Here is a 25,561-nt window from a genome sequence, read left to right as displayed (position 1 = left end):
CTTAAACCATCTCTCACCTGAAAGTGCCATCAGATTTTGGAAATAACAGACCATCACACTGCTTACAGAGTCAGGCTTTAATTCAGCAACAAACTGAGATCAGTCCACTGCCATGACCCGCACCACATCGCTCCCCCTTGCTCCACATATTCAGTGTGGCAGGGAAGAGTTTAATTCTTTTCAGCATATGAAATTCTTGCAGTGAAGACCTAAAGCTTTTGGAAAAAAAAAAAAAAAATCCAACTCACCACGGCAGCAGAAACCCCTTAATTCAACTGCAGGTTTTCAGTAAAGAGAAACATCTAAGGGAATTTTGATAACTTGAAGGCAAAGCATACGTTCAGCTGCTGAGTTGAGACAGACAGAACATTTCTAAAAAAGTTTTCTGGTTTCCTTTTATGTAGAAAAGAGTGCAAACAGCAAATCTCATGTAAAAGAAGAGTCTGGGAAACCAAGCCTTGCAAAGGAAACAGGATGGATCACACAATCAGATATTTTTGGCGAGGTTGCAGGGTTGTTTCTCAGATAACAGCAGAGATCTCCACTTAAAAACTCATGATATGGTCCAGCCAAAGGTTGTATCAGAGATTTCTCCCCTTGACATCAGGCTTTTATGTGAATCACACACGAGGGCATCAATATAAAGTCTTAATCTCCAGGGGGCTGGAAGCAGCAGGACCCCATGACCTGAAAAGTTTTTTCTGGACTGATGAGCAAGGAAAAGGAAAGGGCTGGCACAAAGGATGGGCCAGACAGGCTCATGAAACCATGGCTGAGAGAGAGTAAAGGGCTGAGAGAGCTGTGCAGCTCTGCCCCACACCAGCACAGGTCTTCCACCGGCCCCCTGCCACGGGTCCAGCAGCGTGGGACAGCCTGTGCTGGTGGCATTCACTAACCAGGCAGCACCTGAGCTGACTGCTAACCATAGCACTGAAAAATCCAGGATCAGTCATGCAATTTGGGGTTCTTCTTCCACTTAGCAGGTTTTTTTATCTTTTCATGCATCTACCAGCTTATCCCTATGACTATAGCAGCCTGAATTCAGAAGTAGGTAAGTGGCAGAGCATAGGAATGAAAGAAAGCTGTGGTTGCCTTACAATCTACTCATTTCAGCCATGGATATTGCTGGAAAGCTCTAAGTGCACTAAATAAAAGGCACAGCATCAAGGAAACCATGTCCTGCCTCCAGCACAGATGACTTGCTGCACTGGCACCACCACAGCCCATCATACCTGTCAGCTGCTCAAAAGGTAGTTGAGGTCCTTTGGTTTTTGGTATTTTTTCCGAGAGTTCCTCAGCCCAGGGGGATCAGTAAGAAATACCTGTGCAAAGTGCTGGGCAAATGTTGGTCCCGATTATCCTGAGCTTTAAGTGTTGGTGCTCTGGTGCCCCAGGGCTATCCTCCAGCCTGGGGGGGTGGGATGCAGGGGGTACAGCTAAGCTACTCCTTCCTTTCTGACCCGTGGTACTGGCACAGCAAACAAAACCACTGTTTTCAGGATCACAGCAGGTTTTATTTCCTCCCAGTTTCTTCCCCACACATTCCTCCCCTTGCATCATTGTATTTCAGCCTTTTGAAACTCAGCAGCAGTAAAAAAAAAAAAAAAAAAAAAAAAGGAATAAAAGTATCTCCAAAACCAGATGAACCTACTCCTTAGTTGTATTCCCCTTCTCTCTCCCAAAGCATGAGCAAGATCCTTTCCAAAGTGACCAGGGCATCTTCCCTCTTGTCATTCACAGGGATAAAAATCAGGGTGTTCACGCAGCGTTTGAGCCATCCAAGTCAGCCCTTGGACAGCAAAAAGAAGAGCCTCTAACTATCTAAGGGCTCAAATGCTATTTAGGAAATATTTATTTAAAAACGGACATAATTTGCCAAAGATTTAGTCGCACAGTGATTTTCCAATGAAATTTTATGTTGTATTTAAGTTGTCTTCAGACTCAAGTGCATGGTATGGGTTTCACGCTCTGCCTCTGGCACAGCTGGAGAGAGGAGCAGACCCAGCCTACTGGAAGCAGGTGCTGCTGCCAAGCTCCTCATCATCTGAAGCCTGGCTTGAGAAGTACCAGCACAACAGCAGTTTTTTTGGATGCTTCCCTTCACACTGCAGTCAAGCCTGACTCTGATTAATTAATGGAGTCTGCTGAAATCCCAGCCTTAGTTACTCTGGCTGCTCTCTAGCTACAGCTAGCTGCACAGCTGTCTTCCACTCACACTTGAGAGACTTTGTATTTACCAAGTATTAATTAGCTGAATGTGAAGCGCCATTTTCTAGGCAGGGGAAATTATCTGCTCTCTCCCTGCCCTGTAACAAGCCCATACTGGGACAAGTCTGAAAAGGGAGCAGGTAAAAGTGGTTCCTTCTTGCTCTGCACATCTGCCACTTTTCATATTTCACTGCTTTTGCTGCCACTGTTGACAAGCCCTTCACTCCTCCTAGACCTGAAAAGGCAACAGCCTTGTGGAAGGAGGAGCTGGAGTCTCTTTCCCTTTTGCATATCACCACCAGAGCTGGTCCCTGAGGCTGTCTTGACAGTCAGACCCACCGAATGGAAAGAGCTGCTGTCTCAGAGGGCTCCTCCAAGTGCCAGGATCTGCTGAACAAGTTAACTTGGCTGGTAGAGCGCAGGCAACGAATCCTCCCTCTCCAGAAGTCCTCAAGACCAGGCTAGGCAGATATTTGTCAGGATGACCACAGGTATCCCAGCCCAGGAGAAGAGAAGGGGACAGGGTGGCCACCCCACGATCTGTCCTACACCTGAAGTGCTACCATTTCGTGGCAAACATGCACAGCATGACTCTGTTCCTCCTGGTGGCAACATCTGCACCATTAATACAGCAGTTGACACCAGTAATTGCAGCATGAAGAGTTGATGCATGAACGGATGATGTTTTTCCCATCCGGAAAAAACTCACCAGGCCATAACGTCCTTCTTTGCCCAGAGCTGAAGAAAAGTCCTGGAAGGCTGAAGGCTGCGATGGAGGGTGAGCGTCAACGGTAAACAACTGATCAGCTAAATTTAGGAAGGCAGATTGGGAGCTCTCCATGACCTGTTGGATGTCTTCAGTTCAGACCACTGTGTCAACTGAAAGCATTTAGGTATGACAGTGATGGGCTTTATAGAGAACTCCAAGATAAATGAAGGGAAAAAGGTTACCTAATAATTACAGGCACTGTTTCACATGCAGCTGCATCCATAACTCAGCTTGACCTTTGGGAACAATGAATAATGCACCGTTCTGGTGAATACTCACCCTTCCCTGACAGACCATCAGCGCATTGGTAAAAGAGAGCATGGTGGCCTCTCCTCTTTGTCCTTTACTCACTGCTGAGCTCAATTTCTTCAGGTAAGAGGACCAGGGAAGTCAGAAAAATAGACCTGTTCCAAAATAATTTCCACTGTAATTTCACTTCACACAAACCATTGGTGCTCCAACATCTGCTGCAGTCCCTGCAGCAGAGCAAAGCTGGTGTGAAACAATGGGTCAAACTGATCTCTGTCTCGGGACACCAAAAGATCTCCAAGTGCAAGTGGTTGCTGATCTCCGAGACATCCAGAAACAGAAGGAACAAAACGAGGCAGAGCCGGACTAGATCCCGTTTCCAGCTTGGTCACTTTTACACCGTGCACAGACAAGTCATGCCTTGCCTCTGAGCTGCACTTTCACCCCCTGATAAATAGGGCAACAGTGATTCAAAGCTGGAAAGAGAGCGGAGAGGTGTGAGGGGGTGCTGGGGCCATGCTGCATTCTGGAGAACAGCTACTGAACTCTGCAGCTGGTCATGAAGAGCCAAGAAGTGAGCAAAGAGAGGGCTTTCTGGAGACACCTTCTGCGATGGGAAGGGAACACAACCCCATGCATGGGGATGCAGTGGTTTTCCAAGCTGTAAAATCAATTGCAATTCACCTGCTCTGCAGCATTGCTTGTTCCAGACAGATCTCATCTTTAGCCTAGCCCATTTTATGTATCCAGATCCTCACCCAAAACTTTTTGTGGCTTCAGATGTGGCTTTTTGTGGCTTTCCAGTGGCTTCAGATCAGGCCCTACTGAAGCATGCCCAGCAGGCACCAACCCCTGCGACCAGCTCTGGAGCTGGCTCACGGCGTAGGGGCTCTGTGCAACGGGGCAGCAGGGTGGGAGATTGCTGCACTGAGAGAGGCTCTGCAGCAGAACGAGGGGGAGCTGGAGCTCACAGTACCCAGGGGCTCACTGCTGACATAAGGGTTTGGGAATTTGCCAGAGGTCAGACCCCATTTAAGTGCCAGAAAGCTGTTTTTGTCACTGGCTGCCAACAAGGGGATCATTCTGGGAAAAGTCAAAGCAAACCTGTGCACCTGACCAGCTAAAGCACAGGGACAAAACTCAAAAGGTCTGTTCAAAATCAGGAGAGCAGAAGGGGACAGTCTCACCGCCAGCTCTCCCCCAGCACTTGCTAGTGTTCACACGTTACAATATGAATGATAGATGTCTGGAGGTCACGGGGAGTTTGTGCTTTCTCCCAGCTTGCCAAGGATGTGCGAGACCAGTTTCTGCAGGGCTTCAGCCCGGACCACCGAGATGCGCAGCACTTCCTCATGGTTGGCTTTCTCCTGACTGTTGTAGCTCATCACCACTTTGTTGGTGATGAGGGAGATCCCAAGGACTCGGAGGCCACAATGCCTGGCTACAATTACTTCTGGGACAGTGCTCATGCCTATGGTAGGAGAGGAAAGGACCAGGATGAGTCAGGATTTACACCAAAAGAAGATCTCTCCAAGGCTGCAAACCACAATCCTACCTTCAGTGCATGCCCTTGTCTCATTCCCCAATAGCTATTTCTGAGCTGTGTTATAGTTAAAGGCTGTGATACTTGTAAGCTCTAATAGCTGTAGCACTAAAGTGTGTCACTAAAGTTACAACCCTGTTCAGCACAATAAACCTCCCACATTTGATTCCTGTGTGCTACGTCTCTCTCCCCAAGACGTGTCAGACTGCTTGCAGCCTTGCTAAGAGAAGTACTGATGTGCTGTGTCATTTGGCTCTTCTCTTCCTCAGCTGAAAAAGCTATCGCAGAGAAAAACGCCTTTGTGGGAAGCTGAACTCCCTTCCCCACACACAGTGAATCTGCAGATATTAATGAGACTTCCACGAGCCAGGGGTCAAGCTGGAGGAATCATATGGATCATGATGCTCACCCTCCTCGTACGCAGTTGGGAAGGTAGCTGTGATTGCCATCCCTAAACAATCAAGACTCTTATGGAGGGCTGCTGTGAGAGTCACTTGTCTCCCTCATCTGAGTGGGACGTGACAGCTGCTTTGTAGGGAAGAGGCACAGTGAAAATCCTTACGGTGTCAGAATTTTAAAGATAATAGAAAAGGACTTTGTTTCTGATTGGGCCCCATTCAGTCCTGCTGAAGTTGAGCCATCTTCGTGTAGGAGATCTGTGTTTGGGAAATGAACACAACATTGTGGAGGAACCCTGTCCTGGGCAGCCATAAGCACAGAGACTTTCTGCAGATCCATCCTAGGAGCCGCACTAAGCCACTGTGAAACTAAGCAGAAATGCACAGAGCTTGTTTCTCTAGGCCCAAGAGACTTAAATGGAGAGTCAAAGACTAAATAACGTCAGCCTTGAGCAGCATTAACTATTTAATCCATGTGCCCAACCAACCCTACCAGCCCAGCCCATGCAGCTTACCCACAGCATCCGCTCCCAGCGCCTGCAGCAGGCGGCACTCGGCGATGGTTTCATAGCAGGGACCAGCCAGCAGACAGTACACTCCTTCCCGGATGAAGCTCAGGAAGCCCAGCTCCTGTGCGCTCTCCATCGCCAGGCTAAGCAGATCTTGTTCATAAGCATCTGACATGCAGGGAAACCTCACTCCAAACCTGCAAGGCAGTAAAGGGCTCAGCCCTCTGGGTATTGCTACTGCTACCTATCCTCCATCAGAGCTCAGGGATGCTCCTCCTTTGGAGAAAAGGGAAATGTTAAGGGCAGACCTGCCACGGATGCAACCTCTGGCCTCATCATCAGATGATTCTGCCATCATGATGTTCCTGCCAGATCCTCAGCATGCAGAGGTTATGGCTGTTGGGAGGTCTGGCACTGCTTTCCTACTGCACAAACCCTTCTGGAATGGTCTTTCCAAGGACTCCTGTCTCCAGAGAGCACTGATGGCCAGTTCTATCCCTTCCCAATAACTGCCCATGGTAACTTTTAAACACTGTCCATCAGAGAGCTCCCACCTTTTGCTTCTCCTGCACAACAGCTTGCAGACAGGCTCCCTGTGGCATCAAGTCACAGAATCACAGAATCATTCAGGTTGGAAAAGCCCCTCGGGATCATCAAGTCCAACCCTCAGCCCTACTCTACAAAGTTCTCCCCTACACCACATCCCCCAACAGCTCATCCAAACGACCCTTAAACACACCCAGGGATGGTGACTCCACCCCCTCCCTGGGCAGCCTATTCCACTCTCTGACCACTCTTTCGGTGAAAAATTTTTTCCTCATGTCCAGTCTGAACCTCCCCTGTTGCAGTTTAAAGCCGTTCCCTCTTGTTCTGTCACTAATCACCTGTGAGAAGAGACCAGCACCAACCTCTCTACAACGTCCTTTCAGGGAGCTGCAGAGAGTGATGAGGTCTCCCCTCACCTTCTCCTCCTCACACTGAACAGTCCCAGCTCCTTCAGTCTCTCCTCACAGGATTTATTCTCCAGGCCCTTCCCCAGCCTCGTTGCCCTCCTCTGCCCTCGCTCCAGCACCTCGAGATCTCTCTCGTGTTGAGGTGCCCAAAACTGGACACCATACTCAAGTCCCAGCACCCGTCCCAGTGAGGTGGTTTGAGCAGGGCCTGGTGGAGCATCGGTCACTACATTTAAGGCTCATCACAGCAGGCAGCTACTAAACCAGGCTCACAGCCAGGGGATGCCCTGTGCCACAACAGCAAGGGCTGTCCTATCCCCACATTGACACCCGCATGCTTGAAACAGAAACAGAGTTGGATGCACTGGAAAAATCATGCAAGGTTTGAGTCTTTCTCCTTTACTGTCTATATTACACCAGTTTGAAGGGCCTCAAGGAATGGCTTTCTTGGGAAAGCAGATGAACAAAGATTGCTGGGCAGAAAATACATCCCAGGAAAAAGCATCCAATTCTGTATTTGGTCCTGGCATAGCAAGATCACCCCAAGCACAAGCTAGAAGACTCTTCTAGGTCAGAAGTGCAATTCAGTTGCCCATTTGAGACGCCTCAGTAATTTCTGCCTGCCCCTCAAGCTGCCCATCCAGAGCATGCACGCACCTGTAGGTTTTATATTGCACCTGCCAGCCCCAGAGAATGAGTATTGGATGCTCAGCAGAGCATCAGATGGCATTAGGTGTCCATGTTTAGGCAATGGCATCCCATTCCAGGTGTCCTCCTTTGCAGAGAAATGGGGAGAGTAGCAGATGTTGGAGCTCCAGGGCCATATTTTAGGTAGCCTTCATCCCGTGCTTCAAGGCTGGGTCTCTTGCTGGCTTTGGGTCTTAAGATAACAGCTCAGTCCTGCTCCTGAGTGTGAGAGTTCCACTATTGACTCAAGGAGAGCAGAATTAGATGGCAAAGACTGGAATGCTGCCACTGAGGAAATCTGGAAAATAAACTCCCAGCCCTGTTCACCAACTCAGTTCATCCTTCATCTGGGCTACTAAAACTCCTGCTTGTTTACATGTTCTTCCAGCTGAATGTTTAGGGTAGTAGGTGGCTTATTTTATGTTTATAAACACTAAATATTCTGTAAATAAAAAACAAACTTTCCCATCTGGTCGAAGGTAATAAGTATTCATCACCACGAAGATTACTTCTTTTTCCTGAAGGATGGCCAGCAATGCGGAAGCCAATCTCTAATTTATTAAATTCAGTCCTCAGATTCTTGCAGTATATTCCCTTTCCACATCACTTCATTGCCTCTAGTTTTACTCTGTTGTGCTTAGATAAATCCTTCCTTGTGGCTGAGCTGGACTGGATTTTAGGAGGAGTTTACTCAGCTAAAGCTCTGCAATACTTTGAAAGCTGATCCATAAAGACCTTTTGCCCATTTTGATGCCTTGGTCAGCAGTACAAAAGTCACCTCCCAGAGCACTGCAGTCTTCACCGGGAAGCTGCTCTTGGGAGGCAATGAGACAGCTATGCTGCCTTTGAATGTTGTCCAGATGCAGTTATTGTTTGATTAGCATTCCTCCGCCTGTTCCAGAGCAATTATGCAAGTCCAGAGAGCTTTAAACACTCTGCCACGTGGCTTCTGTGCTTTTGATCATGCTTTCCTCCAATCCACACCAATACCTATGAAGATGTAAAGATGTTCCGCTTCAGGTGGGTACTGGTCTCTTGCCACTTGAATAGCAAAACAGCATTTATTTCTCCTGAGGTATTTCTCCTTCAGATTTCTTCAGAAGCAGGAGCTAGGTCTGGCATTACATCAGGATGGAAATAACTTTAACTGGAAGCCAGGCAGACCACCTTATTCTCAGACAGAACTTTCTTTTTTGGAAAGATCTAAGGACAGTCCAGGTGCCTGCCCCGCATACGTGTCCTTTTTTCAAGATGAAGGTAACAACCCAACAATGAATTTAACCATCTTGTCACCCGAACTCTTTGCTCACAAACTACCACCTCCTTCATCACCTCCACTACCTGTCCTCTGACTTCACACACCTGGCTTTCATCTGGCTTCTCTCCTGCCAGCTTGGTTAGGAAAGAATTCCTGCTACTGTTATTTCCTTATCACAATCCAGCCTCTTTCTTTCCTGCCATAAGGCTCTGACAGCACTGGATCTTTACTGCTTTCACGCTGACTTTCCTGACATCTGATGTCTCTCCTTTGCTCAGCCTCAGACTCCAGTGGATGTGTCCTCACACTCTTTTTAGCCCCACTTGAGAGCCAAGGGGCTGTAAACACTGATCCATCTGGCATGTCCCCTCTCAGTGCTATGGCCTTGCTGGTGCTGGTTGCCTTCCACCCTACCAGGCCGATAGTGACTTGGAAGGGTTTTAGGATCATAGATTAATTTGGGCTGGAAGGCACCTTGAGGTCATCTAGTCCAACCTCCTGCTCAAAGCAGCTCTATGTCTGGTGGCAACTGCAATCAAGGGGTGAGGATGTGTTACAAGCTCCTCTGTGCACCGTCCATAGGATAAAGATCCTGCTGCACAGCTAGTATAGGAAACCTGATTTCCCAGCTCAACCAGCAGCAGGTCACTCTCATAGATCTAGAGGTCTCCCAAAAGGCTGCCAAGACAACTACCTCTGATCAGACTCATGCCTTCAGTGAATACATGATGCTAACAAAGGCACCCCAGTTCAACGACCTGGATACAAGGGTGGTTATCAGGGGATTTAGAGGTTTTATCTTTGCTCTGCTATCAACTTACTGCCTGGCTGCTGTCATATCAGTTCCGTCACACCAGAAATGGCTGTTGATAAATGCAGGCTGGAGACACGGCAGTTCACCAGATTGCTCAATTAAGAGGAACTAGCAGAGAGAGGGACTGACAAGAAGAGACAGCAGCAGGTCTCTTTAGCAGACGGTACACTTGGCCACGTCAGCAGAAGGATCAGAAGCCTACTTTTATAAAACAAAATCTTCTGGAGGTTTGCATATAAACTCCTTACAGGCTTGCAAAAGTAAGCAACAGCCAAGGAAGGGTGCTTGGGGAAGGCAGGGCAGGTGGCACAGCACACACAGCTATTGCTTTAACATTTCCCTTGTGGCTACCTGGAGCCAAGCTCTCAGTAAATATTTGCCAGCAGGCACAACTGGCAGTCCTAGCCTGCGGCTGGAGGAAGAAAGGATTAATTGGTAACGTGGAACTGATGCCTTCTTACCTCTCATCGTTTGGTCCCCGCAGTGGATTCTGCCCTCCCAAGCCAAACATGCTGATGTGATCTCTAATGAACATGATGTCGCCCACTTGGAAGTGGGGATTCAGTCCCCCAGCAGCATTTGTGACAATCAAGATCTCCACCCCCAGGAGAAAGAAGACCCTGATGGGAAAGGTTACCTGCAAGAACCAAAGCCATATATGCAACGAGTATCACAGTTAGTAGACAGCTACTACTACTATATTTGTAGTATTGCAACTTGTGGACAGCTTACATGATGCAGAGAAAGGTCTATATGAGGCTGTAAGGAGACAAAACAGCCTTTTCTCCAATTTTAAATATTCCTCTAATTTAAATAGAAAGAATTGTAATGTTTTTTAAAGATATTAAAACCTAATCTTGAAATGAATACCATTAAAATTCAAGCCCACATTTCCTACAGTTGCACTAAGGTCAAATAAATGGTACGAAAAGAATATGCAGATAATTTTTCCCCACTGCCAAGGTCTTGCAGAGATTAAAGCACTGTGCTGATTGAAGTAACTACTTATGCACATGGACTTGGAGTGTAATTGATAAACCAGCTTTTTACAGCAATGATGCATTTTACAGAAGCATAGAGATTACTTTATTCATTTCATTTTATTCACAGTGGTTCATTTCAGTGACCTGCTTATCCAAAGTTAAGGAACAATTGGCAACTGGAAAAAATATTTAAGAAGTTTGATTCTGAGGAGTCAAGAAGGAATCAGGATGATACTGCTACCTCTAAAATGCTAAAGAAGCTGCAAGTAGAAAATGTCCTAACTATGGACATAATTTGTTTAAGAAATGAGTTAATCTGAAGAGACAAACATATCTTGATAAATCTCATGTGGTATCGAGTGCATTTAAAATACTTTTTCTATAAGAAGTTGAATGATGCCAAGTATTACAGTTTATATCCAAACGCAAACAGACCTCAGCCACAATTAAAACCTCAAAGCTATCCAAATAAAAAAGAACATTCAAAACTATGAGCCAGTAAATAAGAAATATTATTGGTGTTTCCAACAAACGTACATACATGGATGTTAGGTAGTACTTGATTACACAGTTCTGTAGGTTAACTGGGAGAGTATACCACTAGCCAGTGTTTCCTGATTGCTCATTTAAATCATGATTTAAATGACAGAATTAAACTATGTAAATCAATCTGCTTTGTATGATACACTATTTTGCCCTGCAAGTATAGCGGGGCTAAACACTTTGTATGGCTGCACAGCATCAGCATCACCTAGCAGAAGCTGACTACCTCTCGATTTGAACTCCCGATTTTGTTTTTGGGGGAAGAAATCTAAAATCCAAGCAAGATTCATTGAAGAGAGATGTAAGTTCACTGCAAGAGCTAGCCTCCTGCAGCTAGATATCAAAGCAAGCAGTCACTTCTACATCTTTTACAACATATCTCCCGCTATGTGAATGATTTTCTTAAGGAGAACTCACCGTGCTGACAGAATATCCTTCGTAATAGTGGAAACGTCCCTGCATACACACGCAGGGCTGTCCGTTCAGCTCCCCAAACACCAATCTGCCAAGATGCCCTGCAACTGGAAATTAATAGTGTGTCATTTTAGTTACAGGTCTCAAGGTCTTTGACTTTAGAGGGATTTGTCAGTTGATTATGCATTACAGTGGGGCCAAGCGCTGCGAAACCAGGAGCTGAAAGTCAAATAAATATCATAGCACCAAAATATGTGTTTTTTTTTTTTTTTTTTCTACTGGGAACACACATTTCACCACTGAGGGACTGGTTTGCAGACCAATGCCAAGTGATGCACGTTGACTGGAGTTATCTCACTGGAAGACTGTTGATGGATGGGTTGCTGATGCCCAGAGTTGTGCTAACCTGTGCTCTGTGGGAAATGAGGGATGTCCTCATACAGGAAGACTGTCTTGTTATCCAACACATCGGCCAGACCTCCCAGTCCAGATCCACAGATGATGGCGGTCTTTGGGCGCTGGACAGTGTGGGCAAGTAACCAATCTGCTGTTTCCTTATACACCTCGTAGCTATTTCTGCAGAAGGAGAACAGGTCAGTGAGGCTATCAACCCATGCAAAAAACAAGCTTCAAAGGATAAAAGTCCTGAAAAGGTGCAAAGAAAAAGAAACGTCATTAAAAATAAGATAATACGAGCTTTTATTGAAGATAGGAGCTATTATTGAGGATGTTTCACTTTTAAATTCATATTTTACCCCTGGCCACAGGCAAATCATTTGAATCCTCTTTGCTGGTTTCATTCTATAGTGGAAGAATGGCTAATGATACCTAGATCACAGAAATGTCACAAGGCATAACCACTCCTGCTTCTGATGGGCTCTGCTCTCTCCTGAGTTACTGAAAGAATGCAAAAGCACAGTTAGACTGAGAAATTGCGACCTATATGTGTGTGCACAGGGATATCCAGCCTGTGATGGGGAAATACAGGAGGATGGAAGTCCAAGGGCACCTGTACAGCATGGCTGGGATGCTGTGCTGATGAAGGAGTAGGCACTGTCCTCTGCAATAGGGACATTGAGCAAGTGTCATCTACAGAGATGGAGAACCCAGTCTTCGTAAGCAATGAGTGTCATCAGCTCCCAGTGCTTCCTTCTGAGGCTGGTAACCCATCTCAAACATCCACCTTCTCAGTACCTTGTGGTTTCAGTACAGGAGGCTAAACATGGAGAAGTCAGTCACCCTCTTCTCTCCCACAGGGTGGGCAGTGGGTCACACGCAGTCTAGTCCTAGGCAAGAGGCCTGATGACATCAGTCTACATCAAAACAGAAATTAAAACCAGGAATTTGGACTCCTGGGCTTATGTTGTCTGATTTAAGTGGGGGACTGCTCAAATACCTTGGCAAAAAATATGTCTTATCCAGCACTGAGGCACACTGTTAGAGGTGGGACAGAAGCTGGCGTTACACTGCCCGTTGTGTCTCTGTCTTGTGGGAAGAGAAGGGACTTCATTTTTTAGGCCTGTCAGTCCAGTATTCATCAGATGCATTAATCACAGTTTTGAAACACAATCATTATCAAAATAATCCCATAATCCTGTTTCCAATAGGACAATGCCAATATCTTCTGAAAGTCAATATCAACGTTGGTTGGAAACTCTCTTCAAAAGCAAGGGTACTGATAGCATTCTTGATAGCGACTCAGTCGTTACCATTGAGTAGGATTAATGACTGTATATGATAGAATACTGGGTCATGGAGTGAACCAACGCAGGTAGGGGCAGCAGGTTGTCTATATGAAAAGCTGATCTGCTTATTAAGGGGTGAGAGAATCCGATACTGCGAGGTTGAAGGTGATATAAAATTGACTGGAGATGCTGATAAGCAATCACTGTCTGCTTCAACAATGTTTTGTTTTTTTTTTTTTAAAATCAAGTCTCTCGTTTGCAGAGGTGCAAATCTTAGTCATGTTGTGATTCTGCTGTCTGCAGCCTTAGAGGGCATACAGAAAAGCTTTCAAAGTGGTGGTCTACACTCCAGGAGGTCTCAGACCGTTGATGAAGAGAATCTGAGCATCAGTGTACAACTGATTCCTCTACCTGGAGTATCAGAATAAAGGATCTCAGTTCTATGTTTTTTCTTTCTTTATACTGACAAGGTAAGTAGTTATTGCACAGGTATCTTCTCTGAGCTTTTTCATCTCCTAGCTGTCCAGCTCCTGCTATAAGTCCTGTCCAATGTCTGTTACATCACGCTTACGTTCCTAGTTACAAACTGTGATGTCAAAAATACCTGATTATGCCATAAACCTGCAATCCGATGAGAAGAAATAACTTCCATATTCATGCATTAAAATGAAGAGTCATTTAGCTGAAACACTTTTCAAAGGAAAAGTCTGGAAATGAGAAAGACTTTATTTACCGTAACATATTGTTGCATTTTTCAAGTGTACCACGAGCTCCTGAAATAAGCAAAAGCTATGGAAGTGACATTAATGAAGCCTACACTTGACTGACTATATTATCCCTTGCTTCCAGAGAAAAGCTTTAAAAGTGCTTTACATACATTAATGAATGATTCCCCTCCAATTTCTCTGTTGAATAACTGTAATCCCTGTTTAGAAATTAGAGGGAACCAAGAGAATTTAAATGTAATACCCAAGCTTTTGACGTACCTGCAGCAGGCATGAGAAAAGAACGAGGTCACCAGGATTTGTTCTTCCTCTTGACCATTAATCCCCTTTTTTTCATTTTTTTTTTTAAAAAGTGTATACACCCTTGCAAAATAACATTAAAGAATGGATATTATTCCTATATCCCAGAAATTTTAGGAGTGCGAGATGAATCCCATTCAATGTCTGCTGAAGATATTGGGATTGACTGACATGTGCAGAGTTTGAGGGAAATTTTTTCCTTCTAAACAGAAGACGTTAAAATATTTCTTATCCAAAGATGTAAAACTCCAGCACTGCGTAACTCTCCTTGTCTGAAAGGAGCTTCAGCAGGTTGCAGGGGCCTTGCAGAGCCTTCTCCATCCCAAAGGCTTTGGGCACGTCAGAGCTGTCCCCAGTGCTGAGAGCACAATGATGCCAAAAATAATCTGCAGTGCCCTGCTTGCAATATTTAGTTTTCAGAAATTTTCCGGATGCACAGCATCAAAGGGGACCAGCAGGCACAGATAATTTCTGAATACGAAGGAGATACCTGCTCAGCGGGAGTACAGGGGGAGTTTGACCTCTGGGTCACCAAATGCAACGTTTAGCCTGGAACTGCATGAGCCTGAGGTCTGTGCAAGCTTTTTGACAGCCTGAATTAATACATGTAGCACAAAGCCCCCTATAGCTACTCCAACTCCAACAATGCACACCTAAAAATAGTGCTCGGTAGCATCGCTTTGGATTAAATCACAGGATCAGCTGAAAACACAATCCCCTTTATTCTGATTGCTGTCATCCACTGGAGAAACACATCTGTTGCAAAACACAGGACTGTCACCGATGACAGATGTTTTATGGCATGAAAAAAACCCACCCTCATTATGCTTCTTGGTTGGTTGAAAGCAAATCCATGCAAAAAGCAGACATATCCCAGTAAACAGATAAAGCATTATGTTTCAGAGGGTCATACTGCCATACGTATCTGCAGTGTATGCCTCTCCACACCATGATATTTGCCTCTTCTGGCCTATAACCTCTGCCAAGGTCACCTGCTCATTGCCATATTTCATAATACCAGCACTTGACACAGGCAGATGGCCAGATTCCTCTTCAGTAATAAGATGTTTACTTCTGAGCAGCCCTTGTCTGACATTTATTGAGTGCCCAGTAGGAAAAAGAGGAAAACAAGGCGAGGAAAAGCGATGCAATTTCGCTAGCCCCTTCCAGCTTGGGATGTCTGTGCATCCCCTATTTCACAGCATCTTACCTGTCTTCCTCAGCATAGGCCATCCTCCTCCTCCTCTCTGGTTAACCAAAAGAAGGGGATGGTTGCTGGAAATGGAGCTGCAGGGTTTTATCTGACCAAAGAGCAGAGGCCCACTGAACCTGCAGAAGCTGCTGCTGTCTGGTGGTGAGTCAGGGAGGTGTGTCCCAGCTTCTCTCTGCTCTCCCCTGAGCATCTCTAATCCCCGAGTAGGAGGGGCATGTTCAGGACATCTGCTTTTCTGGTCTCACCCCCCATGACACATATGCTCTAGAGCTCTGCAGAAAGCTTACACGCACGCACACACACTTTATAATGCAGATTAAGCCTAGAAAGTTCATGCGCGCGCACACAACTTTTCAGCAGCCACCCAGACAGGAGCAGCTGACAACGGATCTGCATAGATTTGCACACTCTTGCGTCAACTGGGAACCAGCTAGCAGCTGGAGTCACCTGCTCCTTTGCAATTCAAACCCCTGGAGCATGGCGTGAGCTCACTGGGTGTGTGCACACTCTGCAAGACGACCTGCACCCCTCACTACTGCAACAACCAACGAGACTTTTCCATATCTCGCACCATTCTCTCCTCGTTCTTTCATGGCAATCAGGGGCCATGTCCCTTTAGCTCCCCCCAGGTTTTTTTGCTCTCATTTAATTGCCTCACCCACCTCAACAGGAAATACTGCCTTGAGATATGCTAAACCTCTGTTCAGCTGATTACATTATGGAAGACACAGGAAAAACATCAGGGGCCCCACCATCTGCCCCTCTAATTTTAGCTTTGTTTTATATGGAAATAAAGCCTAAAACAACCTTGCCATATGTGTCTGTCTGTGCAACAGTGTCTGATCCCGACAGCTGATGGGAACCACATTTTACAGAGCCATAGATGTTTCCAAGACAATCGAATAGCAAAAAAAAAAAATTATGAAAATTGGTGAGGAGTAGAGACTTTACATGCCCCAGGCAAAAGGCTACAGCTACAATAGGCACTCATAGCTTACTAGATCCAGAAAGGCCACATGGGAATAGAATTTATAAATATCCCAAGGAGGGAGAAAACCTTAATCAGAGCTTGTCAATTCCTAGACAAATCAGCCAGACAAAAAACCAACTTAGACAATTGGGCTACACCAGTTTCAGATCTCACAATATCTCTTGTTACTTGCTATTATTCTTATTAATAATATTTATTGTTAATCATGTTTGCTTGTTGGTCTTGAAGATCCCACATCAAACATCCCCTTTGTTGCTCCAGGAAACTCAGGGAACTTCAAAGTCAATAAATGTAAGCACAGCCAGAAAAGCCTGGGCATTTTTAGAGAGAGACATACTTCATGTTGGAGAGCAGAAACCCACAGTGTTCCCCTCAATTCCAGCACAGGCTGAGAGTCCATAACAGCCAGCAGGATTTAGGCATCATGTGTAGCAGCAAGTTCTGTTGATAACAGGTATTTGTTGAGATACACTTGGCACTGAAGAAACAGAAAATGGATCTGAACAGAAACCATAATTGCCTTTTCCCCTCAAGTTCTTAACCTTCTCCCTTTTTTTCTCCTGTTCTCACTTCCACTTCTTATTTACCTCCTCTTAGAAAACTTAAAATGCCTCTTCTACAAAGGTCAGTGGGTATGTGTGCTGCCACTTCAGGAGCCAGTGGCATATTGCTGCACTGGCATGGTGCACCCTGCTCTCAGTTTGCTGGGGGCAATGGAGGAATTAGCATTGAGGACCTAATATTGCTCTATCATCTTCCCTTCTATCTTCTCTCTCATTCTGTTTTTACCATGTTCCTCCTCCTTTCAGATATACCTGCTTTTTGTCATTCTCTCATTCTTGTCTTTCTGAACCTTGGCCATCTCTGTCTCTTTGGTGTATATTCTTCCTTCCCTTCAGCATTGTTTTTCTATACAAAACACAGTAGGCTGATAGCAGAGGTGGTTTTAGGTAGATTTAACTGCATCAAACGCTGTGTCTAAAGAGGCCCCACACTGCTTGCCCTCCTATGCACGCCAACGTGCCAGAGGATTGTGAAAGTCACTGTCACCCCAAGCAACGTCTGCCTCAAGCCAGGGTCTTGGAGCCACTTCCCAGCTCCCTCAAGTCTTTTTGCTCTCTGGAAATCCACGCTCCTTTTGCCAGCACTCCGGACTTTGAAAGCCATTATTTTGCTCCTATTAAATTAAATGATAGAGCAATGTTAGGCCCTTAATGTTGATTTTCCATACAGTTCTTTGGTATCAGCAGAGTTCTGATGCCCCCCGGATATGGTTCCTTGTTTAGCCTTAATCTGATTACATTCGTTAATCTGATTCTTTTTTGCAAAGCAGACAAGAGAGATCAGACAGCCTGAGAGCTCTTCCCAATTTGTTCTCATCTAAGACAATCTCCTCCCTAGTTTGGATTTACATGGAAAACAGGATTATCGAAAATGGACCATTTTATCTATCTTTCTGCAGTGTCTGTTATTTAACAGCAACAAAAATTACTTGAGTTTTAACCTGTAATGCTGCATTGGCTGGACAATTACTAGATAAAGGTTCGCCCTACTAGAAAAAATCTGAGCATTGAGGGGAATTCATGCCAGTAACACTGCAGAGAAGAAGAAAAAAAATTAATTAAGCTTCAGTTCCTGTGCAAGTATCCAAAGCAGATCTATCTAAAAAAAAAAAGTTACTGAATAGATTGCATAATCCTTAAGAAAGAGTATTGACAGTCTTCCGTCCTGAAAGAATCTCAGCCATCTCTTACTCTTTCTGTATGTACGTGTCTGCAGCAAATTGTACCTATAATCCTGATCTTATTGACTTGAGTGTCATTCAAGTCCTGAATTCAGTCCAGAACTTCAACTGCTACAGGATGCAGATACAATCACCTGAAATAATTCTATAACAATGCTTTACATTTCTACAGCAATTTCTATCTAAAGAAGTGTTGTGAAGTATTTGGCAAGCATTTCATCAAAACATTTAATTAATGCTTTAGGGTAAGTCTCCCACTTCCCTGTACACTCACATTATCGCAGCATCAAATTATCTTGTAGTCTTCTCACGTGTACAGTCCGTCACCCTTTTGGGAAAGAGAACTGAGAGCTGCAGAAAGATTAACAGGGTGTCTGCACAGTGGGGTCAGTCTAGCCCAGGAGAAAGCATCCCCCCAGAGTCCTACAGACACTGCCGTGCCCTCCTGGTGCAGTGCTCACCTTTTGCTCTGTCTGGGAGGCATTTTTCCTGATTCTCTCGTACTTAGAAAAGCCAGGATTCTGCCTCAGTGTTTTGGAGGAAGGTGAAATGGATAAAGCATGGAAAGATTTTGCTTTTCAGCTGATTGCTTAAAGCGCAGGTTCCAGGTTTGATTAAGAAATTACTAAATGCACTCCAAGAACTAATCAGGATTTTTGCAGCAATTTCAAAACTCATCATTTGGGACACTCATAATTTGTTTGTACACTGGCTATCCTAGACAGCCACAGGAATGTTAGCAGGAAGGTAAATAAAATCGAATTATATACATAAAAAGTTATTCCCTTACGGATGATTTTAATAGAAAACTCTAGAAAGATCTGCCTGAAGTGATGTGTGTGCTGCTTGTTGTGCATCTTCAGGAAAGAGACCTCTGACCATAGGAGACACAGAAAAGGGATGACCAGGGGAACAGAAAACCAGACACTCAAAAAGCTTGTCATGGTTAGTTGAGCAAAATGAAAACTAAGCAATGCTCCAATGACAGCCTGAAAATGTTGCCATGGAGGCAGAAGAGATACAGGAACTTAAGACAGGCATCGGGGAGCTGGGGAGATGCGTGTTCGGTCAGGCTAGACATCAGAAAATAGCTTCTAGCTACCCAAAATGTGCAGTCCTGAACAGCCCTCCTGTAAGGGCAGTGGGGCAAAAAGGCTTTTAGGGTGGAGATCAGTTGATGTAAAGGGTTGGGTGATGTTTGCTGGCAGGGAAGCAGACAGTGTTCAGAAATCATACGGCAGCTCTGTAAAAACTCCCCACCTTTATAAGACTCAGGCAGTAAAAGAAAGCAACTTGACCAAATCCGTGAACAAATGATACCAGAGAAATTAGGAAAAGAGCAGAGATGTCCTAAGACCAGCCAGCATTTCCATCTTCCAGCCCTAAGAGAGGTGTCAAAGGCTAAAGCATAAGACTGGGGTTGTGGTCATGGGAGTTTGTGGAAGCAAACACTTGTGTCAAGGAGCTCAGTAGAGACAAAGTATAAAGAAAAGGATCATAGAGGGATTTGAGGGAAGGGAGTTGTACTTTCTGAGGGGATAGAAACAGTGCAACTGGGGATCAGTGGTACCTCAGGCTTGGGATGAATGGATGGGCTGTGTGCTGGAAAGCACTTTGAGGCAGGCAGACAAATCAGAGAGCTCGGGAAAACGTAGTGGCGGGTTGCAACAACACTTTAGTGAGGATAAATGGAAAAGAAACTATGGCTCCTGCTAGACTAGAGACTAACAAAAGGCCAGATACCCCTCTGGCCTACAATAAATACAAATAACTTGGAATAAAAAAAAAAAGAAGAATGAAAAGTTGTAAGGAAGAAGGAAGAAATGCTTTCAGGCCTGTCACAGCAGAAAATTGTCAAATAGTTAGATGGTACTACACAACTGTATGTATCACTAATGATTGTTGAAAATAGATATACTCCCCTATTCAACACAGGTAAATACAGTTCATATCCTGGCATCACAGCCAACCGCTGGCCTGGAGCTCTGAATATGCTTCTCCACAGGAAGAATAAGACTTCTCCACGGGAAGGACACTTACCCATATCAAGACCACACAGGACCAAAGTTTATTCTGCTCTGGGATCTGTTTTTCTCTAATAATCGATAATACTTTCACACAGTGGAGCTTGAGGCCAGATCTTTCACTGATCTCCAGGATCGTGCTCCCATTTCCCCAAAACCCCTCTTTGGAAAAGACTGCTTTCTGGAAATCAGCAGGTGAACATACTACCACTTGTAGCCATGGTCTGTCAGGATGTATTTATGCTGTCCCAACAGGATCAATGCTTCCTCATTATCTCATTTGTGGTGCAATAATGCCACAATATTGAATAGTCTATTGGGTTTTCCTTTTAATTTCCATTTCAGTGACTTTTGTTTAAAGAAGCAAAGGTTAATCAACTGTAGATCATTTTACTAATTGTCTGCATTAGACGTTGTTTACTGAAGTCTCACAATTCACTTTCGCTATAGCAGAATGTGGTTGCAATTCCTCCAGCAAGGAAAGTGAAACACAAACCTGCCTGACTTTGGACTGCAAGCCAGAAGCAGAACAAGAGCCCTTATGGACTAGTCCCCAAGGTCATGTGAAGCCACTGCACTAAGGGCAACCAGCCTTCCCAGCCTCATACACCACATATCTATTTCTTGATATAACTGAGAGCCACAAGACATGTAAAATAGGAGAAACAGCCCCAGGGGGGGCTCAAAGAATGTGAGATAGCAACGGTTCCTTAATAGTGCCACCACTCTGGTGCAGGAGAGAGCTCAGCTACACATGCAACTGGTTCCAGGCAGATCAGCAGCACCAACCTCACAGGCCCCTTTGGATGGCCTGGCATGGACTCAGGCTACCTGGGTCATAACATAACCCCAGCTTAGAAGCCACAGCTGAGCCCTTCAGAAGCCCCATAGTGGCCTTTTAGTTTTAAGCCAAACTGTTCCTCTAGAATTGCCTACAATGAGTTTTAAAAACACACTGGCATAGTCGGACCTACAGGTAAGTATGCAGCAAGATCCTCTAGAGATCTCAAGAAGGCTGAGGACAGGTGAGATTTGTGCAATTGATGGGCCTTTGCAAATCCCTGGGGGGAAACTATTAGCTAAAAGTATCCCTCTAGACTTTTTTCTTCATCTTTGGTATTTACTCTGCACTTTTACAAAAAATAAAAGGCTGTCACCTGCCTATCTCTAAGAGACCAATGCTATCTCCCTAACTTATCAACATCTTGCACCCTGCACAGTGATAACTGAAAACATGGTGAGCCTTGATCCAAAACTACACATTTTTTGTGGCTGGTCTTTATAAGCAGGGTGAGAAGTACCAGTGCCCTGTAGGATCTATGAAGTTTCTTCAGGCCTCAACATACTCCCCCAGGTGTCTTCCTGTATACCTGATATCATTGAAAGAGCCCCCAAACCCTCCAGCAACACTCTTCAACTCTATCACATAGCATGCTTACACTATACATACATTTTGCTATTTTCACTATGAACAAAAAGGTCAGAGGCATACACAAGACTACTTTGTTCTTAATTAGATGTCTAACTTTTGATGTTTAACTGTACAATGTTCCTTTAAAAACACATACTACAGTTTAGGACTTTCACTGCTACAGCTGTGCACACATCTTATGATCTGATAGGGAGAAGGAGAGAAGATCAACTATGTGTTAGAAGACTAGTTCCACAAAAGTGAGGCTAATCCAGGAAGAAAGTGCTATGTTCCCATTTTGAGCATCTCATATGGATAAAAAAGAGATTATTAGCTTTACCTCGAAGATATTTAGGAAAACTAGGTGGAAACAAGCTCACAGGCTGAGTTAAATGTTCAGTTTCAGAAAGAGCATCATATTTTTCTTAAACTGTTCACTTCCATTTTTTTTTAACTGGGAATCTTGTAGTGTTGCATGCTCAGTGATGAACAGCTCTTCCCTGTATTTTGGAGATCCTTGTCTTCAGTAGTTCAGCAGATTGTGACACAGAGAAGCTACAAGCTGTAGAAATAGCTTAGCAGGGCGGGACTGAGAAGGTAGAAGTCTTATTTACATACCACTTTACCCTACTGCTGAGTTGTAGTTGCTTTTTTGCTGATATTAGCCAAACACTTAAAGATGCAAGAACAGAGAAAAGGTGACTTTAAAGACAGCATTAAAAGCTTAAAAAGAGATTAAAAAGAATCAAACTCAATGATTTAAATAACCTATTGTCTACAGAACTCAGTCACTGCATGTCTTGTGCTTGATGTGTGAGCATGCAGGAAAAACACAAGGAAGGTATTTGAAACATCCCAGCATTACTGGAGATATTGAAAAGAAAGCCAAAACTAAAGGAATGATGAGTTTAGTTTTTTTACTACAAAGACACAAAGAAAACATTTCAGACTATAACATGCCTTTTACATTCCTACTTACTTTACACTTATCTACATTAAGGATGAGAAAAAAATTAACAATTATATTCTTATATAGTTGATACAATCAAATTTAAATAGAGACCACAAGAGACACTAGAAACCCCACAATACCCTCCACTACCTACCTCACTAGCTGTTCATCTAATTAATTTACCCCAGCTTTCCCTCCGATCTTTAAGTAGCCAAAGATGTTGATTGATTGGAAAGTGATTTTCAAACAGGCCAATAAAAGGGTGAAGAGGCATTGCAGACCTACATATAAACCTTCCATCCACATCTAAGCTCTTTTTTCTTCAGTAAAAGTTCTTTCTAATGAGGTAGCAAGTAAATATCTTTTCTGATCACTTATCAGGGTGAATATGGCAGCTTTAGCTTTAAAAATGCATTCTCTTTTTTTAGGGGATTTAAAGAATAAGTTTTAGTCCTTGACCTGGTTTTGGCTAGGATAGAGCTAATTTTTATTTTTCCTACTTTAGCAGCTAGAATAGTGCTGTGTTTTGAATTCAGTATGGGTTTGGTATGAGAAGAATGTTGATAATGCACTGATGGTTTTAGTTGTTGCTAAGAAATCAAGGACTTTTCAACTTCCCGTATCCTGCTAGTGCGCAGGTACACAAGAAGCTGGGAGGGAGCACAGCCAGAGCAACAGACCCGAACTGGGCAGTGAAATATTCCATATCATACAATATCATAGATGAGGGTTGATTAGGAAGATCACTCATTTCTGAGATTGTGGGTTTGGGATTCTCACTCCTCTAGGAACAGGCTGGGAATCAGTTGGCAGGTGGTGAGCAATCATATTATGCATTACTTGTTTATATTTTCTATTGTTACTATTGTTATCATTATTTTAACTTTATTTCAATTACTAGATTTTTTTTTTATCTCAACCTATGAGTCTCCTTACCTTTATCCCTCAAATTCTCTTCTCCATTCCCTGGTGGGGGAGGGTGAGCAAGTGACTGCGTGGTGTTTGGCTGCTGGGAGGGTTTAAACCATTACAGTCCTTTATCTTTACAGGTAGCACAGGCTGGTTTTTTTTCTGTACTTAAGGCTCTTTCTATTTTGTAGCAATATTGCTTCATTTTAGAAAACAAGCAAGTAGCTTAAAAGTGGGGAGGGAGGTTGTCTATTTATATATCTGGTTATGACTTGAACATGTAATTTTTCTAATGTACTCAGAGCAGGAAAAAAGATCATTATTGTTATTATATCCTTAAGATGAACATGTTAAGATTTTCTATCAGTTACTGAGCTTCTAGCAAAATTTTCCCTTGTTATATCAGTTCTGGAGTCCCTTGTACTCATAGCACTGAATTTTCTGTGCTAAAACTACATCTGGCTTAGGGATGGATTGAGCTTCATCAAGGAGAAATATGTGAGAATGCAAAAGTCAGTAGCAGCAAGCTTGGCATTAAAGTGACAGGATTTCTGCTAACTCATGCTACATCATTGGCTGTTTGTTCCCAAACGGGCTGGCAAGGGCCTCATTTCCTAACCTGCATACAGGAAAGTCCACATAATATTTAAAACCTCAAGAGCAGCTTGCACCCTTTGTCTGCTGTAGTAATTAATCTGCTTTGACCTTTCTGACTTTGCTTGTGGATTTGATTCTGTTTTGCTGTCTGGAAAGTGTTTCCATGGATGCTTGATTCTGCTCATTATTGCTCTGTCAATATTTCAAGGCTCTTACCTTCTGCTAACCTAAGTTGGGTGTAACGAGTCTCCTGGGCATTTAGAAAGGGCAGCAAAGTGGGTTATCATGTGCAAGAATCTTCTAAGTATCTGCTTGTAGGTTACAGAGGGCAAAGCAAACTCCTGAGGACCATCACTGCTGACTCTGGAGCTGGAGGCTGGCTTGGAGAGGGTGTGCTCAGAGGTGGGAGATGATGGCCTGTTGCTCCGGCTCTGCTCCTCCGTCAGCAGATGCCCGAGATCTTTAGGCAAAAAAGATGCAGGGCCCTGAGCCCCACCCCTGCTCTCCAGTGGGTTGCTAGCAGATCACAACAAACCTTTTCCTTCTGCTTTTTTCCTCTGAGCAACCTGTATTATCGTGCGTGCTAGCTGAACAACTTCTATAAATGTTTCTCATTTCTTTTGGGCTGTGCTACTGTGGGAGGCGGCTCCTCTGCTTCCCCCCCTCTCAGCGCAGAAGCCAGCCAGCTCAAACCAGCAGGGTTTTGATTTGCGGAAAACAGACTCTACAACTCGAATAGTTATACACCAGGTACGTTTACTCCGACACTGGGGCGCAAGGGGATTTCTCCACAAAGCTTGCACACCCACCGCACATTTTACCAAAAACTTATAGTGTGGATATACATATTCAATGGATTACATAACACAAACTTACATGTGCATGAGTGAGGCTGGGTTAGTTCGAAAGGCTGATGTCAACAGTTTATGTTCTCTTTGCACCTGCGCATTCCCTCCTGGGGGGGTCTTTGGGAGGAAGGCTCGTAGTCTTTCTCACCTTGTTTTTTCCCTGGAGCATGTGCAGATTCTCTTAGCCAATTTCTTGAACAACAAAAATGTTTTTCAGCCGGTTTACTCATCCTACCTTATTTAATGGAACCAATGAAACTTCTACAGTCCGTTTATGACTATCTTTACTCATTACTGAGGCCCAACTAGTTAGACTACACCTGTTCTTCAAGGACAAAAACATGATTATTTTGCTGAACACTGCAGTTCTTGGTAGATTTTCACAGTAAACTGCTTTGTTTTGATGGACACAGCAGTCCTTGGTAAAATTCCACAGAACAGCCTGGGCAAGCAGGATTCTTAGCAATATTAAAAAATACTATAACTTGCTAGAAGTAAGGAAATAAGTTGCTAAGCAGTTTTCTATAAGTAAATAAGTCTTAAAACAAGTAATCATTTCTCTGTATCAGTTTTCTGGTGAAAAGCAACCTGCTTTGGGGCTCCTGTGAATGAAATGGCCTCCAACAGGCAACCTGCCTCCTGCCCTGCCTTCGCAGCCTTCGCCTGGGGCCTCGTTGCTCCTCACCCTCTCCCCGTAGTGACAGCGGTGCGTGGCGCTCCAGGCCTTCCTCGGCTGAAAGTCTCCATCCATATTTACTTAAAAAACAAAAGTAGAAGCCTTCCTGGGCCGGGGGGAGGTGCCTGCGGCCCCGCTGAGGAGAGGGCAGGGCGGCG

At 44.4% G+C, this 25,561-nt stretch overlaps 2 protein-coding genes across 3 annotated transcripts in view; one reads left to right on the top strand and one right to left on the bottom strand.

Moving 5' to 3' along the window:
* Positions 1-116: 116 nt before the first annotated feature.
* Positions 117-25,560, bottom strand: PNP (purine nucleoside phosphorylase). 2 transcript variants are annotated; one of them, XM_074840238.1, is made up of 6 exons: positions 24,756-25,560; positions 11,735-11,904; positions 11,332-11,435; positions 9,850-10,025; positions 5,683-5,873; positions 117-4,697 (listed from the first exon to the last, which is right to left on the bottom strand). In XM_074840238.1, the coding sequence occupies exons 1-6, from the start codon at positions 24,761-24,763 to the stop codon at positions 4,480-4,482; spliced, it is 867 nt and encodes a 288-aa protein (XP_074696339.1). In that variant the 5' UTR covers positions 24,764-25,560; the 3' UTR covers positions 117-4,479. The 2 variants fall into 2 exon arrangements, with proteins under 2 accessions (XP_074696339.1, XP_074696338.1); XM_074840237.1 differs by lacking the exon at positions 24,756-25,560 and adding an exon at positions 15,249-15,390.
* Positions 24,549-25,561, top strand: part of CMTR2 (cap methyltransferase 2) — a 37,673-nt gene continuing 36,660 nt past the window's right edge. Inside the window, exon 1 of the mRNA XM_074840216.1 lies at positions 24,549-24,629. The gene's annotated coding sequence lies outside the window, so the exon portion shown is untranslated. The remainder of the gene's footprint in view (positions 24,630-25,561) is intronic.

The sequence above is a fragment of the Strix aluco genome, chromosome 14 (assembly GCF_031877795.1).
Source record: "Strix aluco isolate bStrAlu1 chromosome 14, bStrAlu1.hap1, whole genome shotgun sequence".
Classification (NCBI taxonomy): domain Eukaryota; kingdom Metazoa; phylum Chordata; class Aves; order Strigiformes; family Strigidae; genus Strix; species Strix aluco.
This window is presented reverse-complemented; position numbering and strand designations above follow the sequence as displayed.

Coding starts and splice junctions, on each gene's coding strand:
- PNP (XM_074840237.1), bottom strand. CDS start 15,271: ATGGCCTATGCTGAGGAAGACAG. Junction 5,874..9,849: donor CGGGGACCAAACGATGAGAG/GTAAGAAGGCAT, acceptor ACTGCCTTGCAG/GTTTGGAGTGAGGTTTCCCT. Junction 4,698..5,682: donor GCTGGGAGCGGATGCTGTGG/GTAAGCTGCATG, acceptor CTCCTACCATAG/GCATGAGCACTGTCCCAGAA.